The sequence below is a fragment of the Aegilops tauschii genome, chromosome 3, assembly GCF_002575655.3.
Source record: "Aegilops tauschii subsp. strangulata cultivar AL8/78 chromosome 3, Aet v6.0, whole genome shotgun sequence".
NCBI classification, from domain to species: Eukaryota; Viridiplantae; Streptophyta; class Magnoliopsida; order Poales; family Poaceae; genus Aegilops; species Aegilops tauschii.
In genome coordinates this window covers 379496533-379507619 of record NC_053037.3, presented here as the reverse complement: position 1 = coordinate 379507619, position 11087 = coordinate 379496533, and the positions used below count along the sequence as shown (strand labels likewise).

At 48.7% G+C, this 11087-nt stretch overlaps 1 protein-coding gene and 1 pseudogene across 1 annotated transcript; one reads left to right on the top strand and one right to left on the bottom strand.

Moving 5' to 3' along the window:
* Window positions 1-212: 212 nt before the first annotated feature.
* Window positions 213-1420, bottom strand: LOC141042966 (uncharacterized). The gene is made up of 2 exons (XM_073511879.1): window positions 574-1420; window positions 213-334 (listed from the first exon to the last, which is right to left on the bottom strand). Exons 1-2 carry the CDS (start codon window positions 1418-1420, stop codon window positions 213-215), a joined length of 969 nt encoding a protein of 322 aa, XP_073367980.1.
* A 6412-nt stretch (window positions 1421-7832) lies between these two features.
* LOC109785162 (26S proteasome non-ATPase regulatory subunit 7 homolog B-like) lies at window positions 7833-10249 on the top strand (annotated as a pseudogene).
* Window positions 10250-11087: the final 838 nt, after the last annotated feature.

Below are 11087 nucleotides of genomic sequence, written 5' to 3'. Positions count from 1 at the left end.
TAGATCGTGTCACCCGGTTCACCGTTAACCATAACTTTTGTGGTGGATGTTGAGAGGATCCCACAAATCCACGATCTCCACGTTGGCCCGAAGCCCATATGTTGCAACGCCTCAACCAAGAAGGGCCATTGTACCGAGTCAAAAGCTTTTGAAATGTCCATCTTAATTAGAACCGCATAGTTCTTCAAGGCGTGCAGCCGTCTTGCCGTGCATTACACAAGCATGAAATTATCATGCAAAGATCTGCCCTTGACAAAAGCACTTTGGTGATTACCAACTAGTTTAGGTAGATCCTCCACCAGCCTACATGCAAGCACCTTCTCGAAGATCTTCACTGCCCCATGCACAAGATTTATGGGTCTGAAATCACTCACCTCCAGGGCTCCTTCTTTCTTGGGAGAAGAGAGACCAAGGACTTGTTGATGGCCGACAAGCCCCTCATGTCACCCTTATAAAAACAGTCTATGGCTCTCATGAAATCCTCCTTGATTATACTCCAACAAGTTGCGTAAAACCGGCCCGTAAAACCATCCAGACCCAACGCTTTATCCCGGGGCATCGACTTGATCACACCTTCCACTTCCTCCTCAATAAACGGCCGGTCGAGGTGTGACAGATTAAGGCGCGGAAGGCCCAGCTCCTCCAAGTTCAACGCGTACCTTCTAGAGCTTGCGGCACCAAAGGCCGCACCAAAATAAGCATCCACAGCTGAAGCAACTTCATCCTGCCCGGAGTATAGTTGATCATTGTACCTTACCGTCCTCAAGGCGTTCTTTCTTTGCCTATGACTTGCTTGCTGGTGAAACAGCCTCGTGTTCCCGTCGCACTCACGTAGTTGCAGCATTCTCGATCGCTGCCTAGCGATTGTTCTCTCCAGCGAGCTCAAGCCCAACAGCTTCCTCTTTAAACACTTACGCAAATCCCTCTCCGCATCCGACAGCGGCCTTGCCTCCATAGCGATATCAAACTGCTTAATAACCTGAAGAGCAATGCCAATTTGAAGTTTCACGTTACCAACCAAGCGATCACTCCACTTTTGGAGACTCCGCGCTGTGGCCCTTAGCTTATTTTGCAATGTAAGGTAATCATTAGAGGCCGCCGGAGTCGTAGTCCAAGCCAACTTGACCACATCAAAGAAACCTTCCGCACAAGTCCAGAAAGACTCAAACTTGAACCTCTTCTTATAACAGATGGAAACATTCATGTCCAACATTAACGGGCAATGACCCGAGACCGCATTGCCCAAAGCCGAGAGGAAGCACGTCGGATACGCCTCATCCCACTCATTTGAGATGAACACATGATCAATCTTCTCCATATTGGCCACCTGCCTCTCATTGGACCACGTATACCGTCTGCCATTTAGGTAGAGCTCCTTAAGCTCGAGTATGTTTAACTTCACCCAGAACCTGCTCATCATCCTGCGATTGATCAAAGCATTGCTTTTATTCTCCTCCCTGGCAATTAGATTAAAGTCTCCCACCACCAACTAGGGCCCTGCGTGCAAGTCACAGATGTCTACCAGGTCTTGCAAAAATTCCACCTTGTCAGCCTCGTCCTGCGGCCCATACACACAAGTGAGCCACCATGGCCGCTCGTCTTCCGGACACATCACCAGTGTAGTGAGCGTATGGTTCGTGTAGTGTGGACTCGAGAGTTGCGTAATCGTGGCGTCCCAAGCCACCAAGATCCCACCTTGTGTCCCCAAGGCTGGCAAGTAGAAAAAGTTTTCATATTTAGCGCCAAGGCACTGACGCACAACGGTCACAGATACATCATACAATTTTGTTTCCTGGAGACAAACAATAGCCGGGCTTGCCGAAGTAACAACCTGGAAAACAACATTCCGGCGGGCCGGAGCATTTAGCCCACGGACATTCCACACGATCATCCTCAATGGCCGTGCATTCATGATCACATCCAACCTTGACCACCAGCCAAGCTGCTAGTGCACCACCGCGCTCGCCAGCGGCACTGCCGGCGACTCCCAACCGAACAGAGCAAGTATCGCAGTGATGTGGGCATCAGAGAGTGGACGAGAGAAGAGATCCACGTACATCCGCAGCGCTTCATCCGAGATTGCCTCCCCTTCATGTGCCAAGCAAAGTCTTCTAATGAGCACTTGTTGTTGTTTGGAAGCACCATTCTTTGCCAACCGAGCACTTCTCCCCGGCGTGACTTCCACCCTCTGCTTCTTCCTGGGGTTACGAGTTTGCAGCCCACATGCACGACTGGGCGGGCGTGGCAAGAGCAGGGTTAGAGACTTGCACATCTGCACCCGCATCGACTGGATGTCATCGAGCAAGGGAATCCCCCCATCAGCACGCTGCGGCCTGGTCACATTCTGCACAGGATTGAGATGTCCAGACCCATCCACCGGGCCATCCGGACTCGCCGGCACCACCGTACGTAAAGGAGTGCATGGTGCATGGGTGCAGCCGTCCTCTGATAGGCTCACCGCAAACGTATCCCAGGCTTCCACCTGTCCATGCAGCCTACACGTGCAATCACTATCCGCATCTTCCTCGAACAACACGTCCAATCCATCCCACTTGTCCCCACAGGAGTTGGCGCCATCATCTTCCACCGGGTCCCGCAGGGAGATTTGATATGATCCGATATGGATGGACCCATCCCCATGCACACCACCAACGGGCTCCAGATCCGAGAGCCTGGCCACCTCGGGCGCGTTAGCATCTTTGTCGGCTCGTGGCCACCTGGACAGCTGGACCGACGCGGGGAGATAGCGGGAATCTGCACATCTGCCCCCCGAGCCGTCGCAGGACAGTGGACTGCCGATGCTTCTTTTTTACCAGTCCTCGTGTGTGCCGACACGTCGAACTCCACCCTAGGCTGGCAAACAGCCTCTCTTGCAGGCGGGCCCAAAGGATCAGCCGAAAGCGATCCAGTGACGATGGACATGCAACTGCCGCTGACCGAACCTCCTGGCGAACCCGTCCCGATTTGAACGCAACGCCTCGCCGGCGGCGGCGCCGCCGTCGACGACTCCGCCGTGCCGGCCGAAGCGATGGACACTATCGGATTGTGGGCATCCCCCCTCGGCAGCCCACGCACAGGATCATCGTTCCCCGAAGGTGGTGACGGCGGCGGCGGGGGGGGGGGGAGGAGGCCTCCAGCCACCATCATCCTCGAAATCCACCATAACTGGCTCCTCCAGGACCACGATGTCGATCGGGTACCAGAGTGTGCTGGCACGCCGGCCAGCGGACACACGCCGGCCCTCCTCCTCCCCCCAAAGGTTCCGCCGGGGCTCGTCGATGTAGAGCAAACGGCGGCGAGGAATCTGCTGAGGCCGAGCCGTGCGCAGCCATAGCCGAAAATCCGCCATGTCAAGCCGGCGAGCAGTGCTATCATCCACCCCCACAACGTAGCTGAGCCCATGCAGAATCACACTCGCCGTCCTCTGGTTCCACGCATGTGCAGGCACTCCCCGCAGCGAGACAGGAACGAGGTAGGGGAGCGAGGCCGCCGTTGCCTGCGCCTCCCTATTCCATGGTCGGAGGTTGAGCTCGAACCAGGAAGAGTGAGTACGGCCCGCGCGCACCATCCGATCCCGGACCGCCCCATCCCGACAGAGGACAAGGAAGTCGTCGGGGAAGAAGGCACGGATGGACATATTTGCCGGACCAATGTCGAATGTCGCGTGCAACGCCTCCACCACAGAAGCCAAGTCCATCGAGGGCCTATTGCCGGTGACCGTGACGAGAACCGCCCGAGCAAGCTCGGCCTCCATCCGCCATGTGTCATCCCCCGCTTACAAGAAGGAAACTTCCACCGGGGCCTCCTGAATGGCGGCCACCCTGGGTAGCGCAGACCCCTGCGAACCGAACGGCACCGAGAACTCCGGGCTGGCAGCCGACCGCGCGCCCCGGGGCGGCTCCCGCACCACCTCACTCTAGAGCCTGACCGCGCCAGGCGACGGAGGACTCGGCGGTGGAGGCGGCAGGATGGTGGCCGAGCGCCGTGGCGACGCAGGGGTGGACACCTCCACCGGACGATACAGAGCAGGCGGCGGGCGCACAGGCTGCTCCACCGGAGACGGACTACGCGACCTAGTGCAGCCGCGCGAGATGTGCCCGACACCACGGCACTTGACGCAGAACGTAGGGTTAGTGCAGTCCACCGAGATATGCCCGTCGCTCCCGCAGTTGTAGCAGCACCCGTGCAGCTCCGCCGAGAGTCATGAAGACGGCGGCTGGCGGGGAGCAGGCAGCACGCGAGGCCGGCCAGGGGGGCGCGGCACCGAGGACGCTGCAGAGCCCGAGGTTTTGAGTATAAATAAAGTTACAAGTGTCTATTAAAAGACCATTCCTATTTTCTTGTAGCAGTTTGCGCGGTTTGTCTTGGTTTTTGTGTGGAGCAGTTATTAATTTTTGTTTCCTTCCACTGTCCCCCCCCCCCTAATATCTTTTCTTTCCTGTTTTATTTCCTTTAGAAAACGTTCAAATTTTTTAAAACATACGCAATTTTTTGAATTGCATTTTATAAAATTAGGATATATTGAAATATTTTAAAATGTTCAAATATATAAATAAAGTATTTTCAAAAAACATGTTCACAAAAAATATTTGTATAATTTAAAAAATGTTCCTAATTTGAAAATTTTCACACATTTTTTTCTAACAAATGAATAGCAAATAAGTGTTCATAATTTTTATTTCAAAAAAGTTTGTGTTCATGTTAAAAGCTAAGAACCCACTAAAGGCCATAGTAAATAGAGAAAACAAAAAGAGTACAAAGCTCAGTAATAGAATTATTTTGGCATACACCTAACTGGGTCGCGAGCCCTGAAATGGGCCATTGTGCGACACCCTTCCTATATGACACAACGAGTTCATATAGGAGATCATGAACGGAAGACTATATCTCGCTTCCTCATGAATCAGGAGGCGCATAATATTGTAAAATTTATTGTATCGCTTTCTTATGGTCGCCATCTGTGGCTTCTATACCCTCATGACCCTCTCTGTATCCCGTGAATAATATTTGATTTTAATCGAGTTTGGGGTCCCTAAAAAAAGAGATCATGAACACGAAGACATTTTAGATGAACGCGAAGAATATCTCTCTCGCTTACAACGAGTATATATATCTTCCGTCTCGCTGAAGCATTTTCTTCCCCCACTGTAAACTGGGCTGGCCCATTTCTTTTTTTCCTGTAGCTGCCTCACGTTTGATCGATCGCTCGCTGTAGCTATAGGTTCGTATACTACTTCATGTCAACTATGATCGATCAATAAAGCTTAGCCATACTACTAAAAAAAGCTATAGGTTCGTTTGACTTTTTTTTGGTTCCTTTTTTGTTTCTTTTTGTTTTTTTCTTATGGTTTTGTTTGTTTCTTTCAGGTTTTCTTCTGGGTTTTTCTTCTGTTCATTGTTTTTTTTTTCTTTTTTCATGGTTTTTGCTGTTTTTCCCTTGTCTCCATTTTTTTCTCGGTTATCTCCAGTTTTTTTCCTATTTTTTTGTTCCCTTTTCTTTGGTTGCGTTAGTAATTTTTTCAATTTTTTTGTTTTCTTTTTCTTTTTAAATTTTTTCATTTGGTTTTATTTTTGCTTATTCATTGGGTTTTCTTTCTTTCTTCATTATGCTTCGATTTTGTTTTCTTTTTCTTGGTTTTCTTTGTTTTTTATGTTTCTTTATCGGTTTTCATTTTTTTAATACATGTCTAATTTTTTTGTTTTCATTTGATATTTACCGTATACGTCAAAACATTATTTTCTATACATATTTTAAACATTTTTGATACATGGTCAACATTTTTATACACGTTTTAAACATGTTTAAAGGGCAACGCTCCGCGTCGGCTTGCGGATGTTTTTAAAAGATTCATCACCTTGCGAGCCATTGGATCCAACGTGAAATGACCGTTACATTCAAATGCTAGCTTTGCAACACAGATGATGTTGCGCTCAGATATTTGCAATAGAGTTCATGTTGCAGAACTTTTGCAACAGAGGTATCGTTGCAGATTTTGCTTGCAACAGAGCTAATGTTGCAGATTTTTTTCTTCGCCTTTATATAGGTGTTATGGAAGAGAGTTTTGCAACATCAATGATGTTGCAGAAATATTTCTTGTAACAAGGAGGATGTTGCAAGAAAAAAAAAACACCGTTAGTCGTTCGCCACGAGCTCCCATCAAACGGTGATTAGGGAGCAACGACGCCGCCGGTCCTCGCCATAGCACTGCCGCTGGTGAGCGCCGAAGCTCCAGCCAGGTCGCCTGGCCTCCTCTCCGGCGAGGTGGGCGCATTGTGCGCTGTCAACGGGCATGGCGGAGGCAGCTGGCAAAGGCGGCCACCGCGCCCGACCCCCGATGCAACCTCCCTGCCATCATCCTCTTCGGTGAGGTGGGCGGTTGCCGGCACTGGTGTCGAAGCTTCAGGTGACGCGTGTCTCTCCTTTGATGCTACAGGGATCTGGATGTCACCGTCTCGCATTCGTCTTCATTGGTCTGCAACAGACCATTCGTTGCCGTGGTAAAACTGCAGTAATGGGCTAGATGCAAAATTAGTGGTGGTGGCCCATGGGGAACATAGCGTACAGGGAAAGGTGGCGAACGCGGGGCTGCAATCCATCAGGTGATTACAAGTGTTTTCCTATTTTAAAATGCTTGATTAACATTTTTCAAATACAACAATAACATTTTTTAATACATGGCCAATAATTTCTATACACATTTAATAGAAAAAAGCTTAATTAACATTTTTCAAGTACAAGATTAATTTTTTAATACATGGCCAACATTTTTTGGCACATTTAACATTTTTCAAGTGCTTGATCAACATTTTTTCAAATTCAAGATAACATTTTTTGAATACATGGTCAATAGTTTTTTATACACATTTTACATTTTTCCAATGCTTGATTGACATTTTTCAAATAGTTATTTAACTTTTTTTGACTCGATTAACATTTTTAATTACATGATCAACTTTTTCACACATATTATATATTTTTTGTATACATGGTCAACATTTTTTTTCTATCTCTACTATTAAAGGGGAATCGAACGTCGTGATGGTTCAACCACTCGTGATGGTTGGACCTCGTTCGCTCCACCCGCCTCGATCGCTCCTTTCCACCCACGTCAGAAAAAGCAGCAAGAAAAAAGAGAAAAAAATAAAACAACCATGACCCCACGAACACCCGTCCCACGATCCAATCTCCCCCGACCCCTCGCCCTCGTTCCCGTCTCTGCACGTTCAATGCCCAAAGAACCCACACGTTCTCCACCTCCTCGCTCCCTCCCGCAAGCCCAAACCACTCCGTCCACCACGGCCGATACGGCCGCTGCCATGGCCCATCTCCCCCTCCCTATCTCCACCACCGCGTCGTGCTTCACCGCGGTACATCCCAGCGCCGCCGCTGCTGCACCCCGCCCTCTCTCCAAGGCGATGGCGGTGATGGCGGAGGCCCGAAACCCGATATCCTCTGCAGCCCGCCAACACTGGATATGGAAGACCACGACGGAAGCGGTCATGTGGTAGGAGGTGTTGCGCGGGAGAATGCAACGGCGGGGAGGGAGGTTGGGGTTGTCCGAGCTATGGTGAATGTCGAGGAGGTGGAGAAGTACGCACTTGGCAGCGTGGGCAGGGTGCTTGCCGGAATGCCACAAAGATGGGCGCCACCGTGCTCACCGGTGGTGTCAATTTGGCGGTCAACTACAGCTGCGTCACCGCTTCCGCGCTCTGCCTTTTCAGGCATGGCAATCTCAAGGCGGTGGGTCTTGCTTCCGAGTATAATTTACCTCTTCGTGTGTTGTGCGCCTTTTTGGTCTGCGATTTACCCGTCTCTGGAGATCCGCCGCTAGGGTTCTGCGCCGAGGAGAGAGGGGGAGGGAGATGGACGTGGTGAAGCTCTCGGGGCGGACACTGGAGAAGGTTGTGGTGCACCCGCTGGTGCCTAGAACTGCGTGGCCCGCGACACCCAGAAGCGCGTCGTCGGCGCGCTCCTCGGCACCTCCTCCCGCGGCGTCGTCGACATCACCAACTCCTACGCTGGTAAGCGAGCGGTCCCCCGTCTCTGGGCTGCTAGGGTTTCCGCGCCTCTGCCGGGGCCTAGGGTTCACGGAACTCGCCCTGGCCGTAGCTGCAGTTTGATCTGCTGGTGTGAAACCCTTGCGCGATTAGATCTGTAGAGATGTTTACGGTGGAGGTGTGCTGAATTTGTGAATTGCGGCGTCGTTTGATCTTGCAGTGCGAATTGAGGAGGATGACAAGGACCTGAGAATTTGGTTCCTCGACAAAAAGAACCATGCTGTTTTAGAATTCTCATCAGGTATGCTGGACTTGCCGTGTGCGGTTTATTTCTGCTGTGTACTGATGAGTTGTTTGGGATGCAGCCAAGGAGCATGTTGTTGGCTGGTATAGCACTGGTCCAAAACTAAAGGGGAACGACTTGAATGTTCATGCATTGTTTACCAATTATGATTCTGCTTTGCAACCCTTTGTCCTGCAGTAATCTAGAAGCTCTTCTCTGTTTATACACGTACTTACAACTTATACATATGGACCAATCTTGGAATGCAAGCCTGAACTCTTCGACCGCGCGCAAGGGTTCATCCTGCCATCGTCCACCCTGCCTGCATATGCAGGAGCCGTAGCCCAGCATCACCCTGTGCAGCTGCGGCACGGGGCGATAGCCTCGGCACAGCTGCACGGCCTCAACATCCCCGTTGGTGTTGCCTGCTGTCCCTGGATCCAGGAAAGACAGTGGGGGCGATTGGCGACTTGGTGGTGCGGCTGCGGACAACAGTGAGCCAAAATCAGTAGGTTACGAGCATAAGCCAAGCACGCCAGGAAGATGCTACAACGTATACAAGTACACCAGGTAGTTCACTCGATTGATATCTCCCTCACTCTACTCATCTTTCAGTTTTGGTCCCTCGGGCTTTCTCTAATTGGTGTTGTTGTGGAAGGAGGACGAAACCGAGCAGGAAGATGAGGTGAGAAACGACCTACATGGTGCTGCTACTCGTTGCTAACCAGAAGCTCGACGGTGAGGAGCTCTTGTTTCTTCGTGCTAATCCCTCCTGACCATGTTGAATAAGAATATGCAGTTTTGTTCTTTTATTGTCATGTTTCTTTCGGTAGCTTTAAAATAACAAAGGATGGTTAATTATTTCCTTCCATGAAGCTGCGATTGAATTTGATACATTTTGCAGGAGCAATACAAGAGCTAAAATAGAACACAATGATGCTGGTATCCGCCAAGCATTGTTTTCTCTCTCTACCTGAAGTCCTAATCAGTTGCGCAACAACTACTGACTTTGCTTACTGAATCATAATAAGCCTCACACTTTGCTCTCTTTTTTTCTTTATCCTGGTTGTTTGCTTCTCATGCCCTTCTGCTTGTTAAATAATAGGCTCGGCAGCAAAGTAATACTCCCTCCGTTCTAAAATAAGTGTCTCAAGTTTATACTAGCTTTAGTACAAAGTTGTACAAAACTTGAGACACTTATTTTGGGACGGAGGGAGTAGTATGCATTTGTTAAATAAAAGCATTCTGTTTCCAATTATATGGCTGGCTTCATACTAAGTTTGGATTGCTGTGTTCAGTTTTCACCACATATCATTTCCTTGTTTCCAATTATATGGCTGGCTTCACACTAGAGGGAGGCTACATAAGGAAATGATATGTGGTGAAAACTGAACACATGTGATGCATTTGAACAAATATAATAAGTGATGCACATATACTTTGTATTCCAGCAGGATTAAGGAGGCAAAGAAGACATGCGACAAAGAGAGTCTTAAGGGAGAAGATATAGGAAGAAGTTTTGCGCTCGACAATTTCATGTTAGTAACTAAGCACTACTAATCCATAAATCAGAATTGGATTGCTGATAATCACGAATAGCAAGCAAGATACGATGGCGCGGCTAAGAAATATGAGGCGGCGGCTAGGAGGACTTCGATGTGGGCGAGAAAGCAAGCGGGAGCGTGAGTGCTCCATGTGATCGAGAAATACGACATCCGCTGTGGCGGTGCTATAGAAGACCTGGATTGAGGTTGGGAGAGAGAGAGAGATCAGCAGCAAATTACGCCCAGCGTTGTCAGCAGCAACATAGGTGAACGGACTATTGAGCGTGGATGATTGAGCGAAGGTGGCAATGAGGACACACTCCAAAATGATATTTTTCAATTCTCGACAGTGTCATAAGCCTCATACTATGTTCACATTGTAAGTTGCAATGATATTTGATATTAATGTATCCACTCCTAAGTTTGTTGTTTCGTGGCAATGCACGGGCATTCAGCTAGTAGACATTTAATATTTTAAAATGCATGATATTATTTTCCAAGACGTTATGTAAAGTATTTTTTATAGTATATATATATATATAATATCTAGAAGTGTAAAAAAAGTAAGAAAACTAATAAAAAACCAAAACCAAAAACATGAAAAAAATGAAACAAAAAACAAGGGTTGTGGCCTCCACCGCACCTGGGTCGGGACATCTCGCACTGCTTTGATGTGAGGGTTCCGTCCGTCTCGCTATAAGGAGACATAGGGGAGTCCGATCATGAAGCGTAGGGTTCCACACAAAGGAGGACAACAAGTGAAACTTAGCATTGGTTTGGAAAGTTGCGAAGCAAACATAGGCTGGAGTTCGAAGAAATCGTCCGAGATAAAAATGACTTCTCACATCTTGGTCAAGCCCTTTCCCGTGCCCATACTGGACACACCCTCATTGGGCCAAAGAGGGGGGAAAGACTCACCCGACCTCACCGAGTTGTTCCACTCACAACTATGTATCTCCGGTGGACATCTGATTCTAAACAAGTGATCTCGGAAATTAACAAGGGGACTGGGGAAGATATTGCGCTATTATAAATGAGATACAACTTTAGTCTGCCCAGTTTCAGTGTAGTTTTACTTTCGAGTGTCGTGTTGTTAACCTTGAAGCACGTAGTATAGCTAAATTTGCCCTTACTCTTTATCAGGTATGCCACGTCTAGTTTGGCCAAACCAATGATCCCATTTGTACCTCACACTGTGATTTTTGATGAATAAAACTTGGCTTTACTCCCACCCCAATTTTTTTATGTATCTCCCGTAGCAA

Coding starts and splice junctions, on each gene's coding strand:
- LOC141042966 (XM_073511879.1), bottom strand. CDS start 1,420: ATGATGAGCAGGTTCTGGGTGAAGTTAAACATACTCGAGCTTAAGGAG. Junction 335..573: donor TATTGAGGAGGAAGTGGAAG/GTGTGATCAAGT, acceptor TGCATGGGGCAG/TGAAGATCTTCGAGAAGGTG.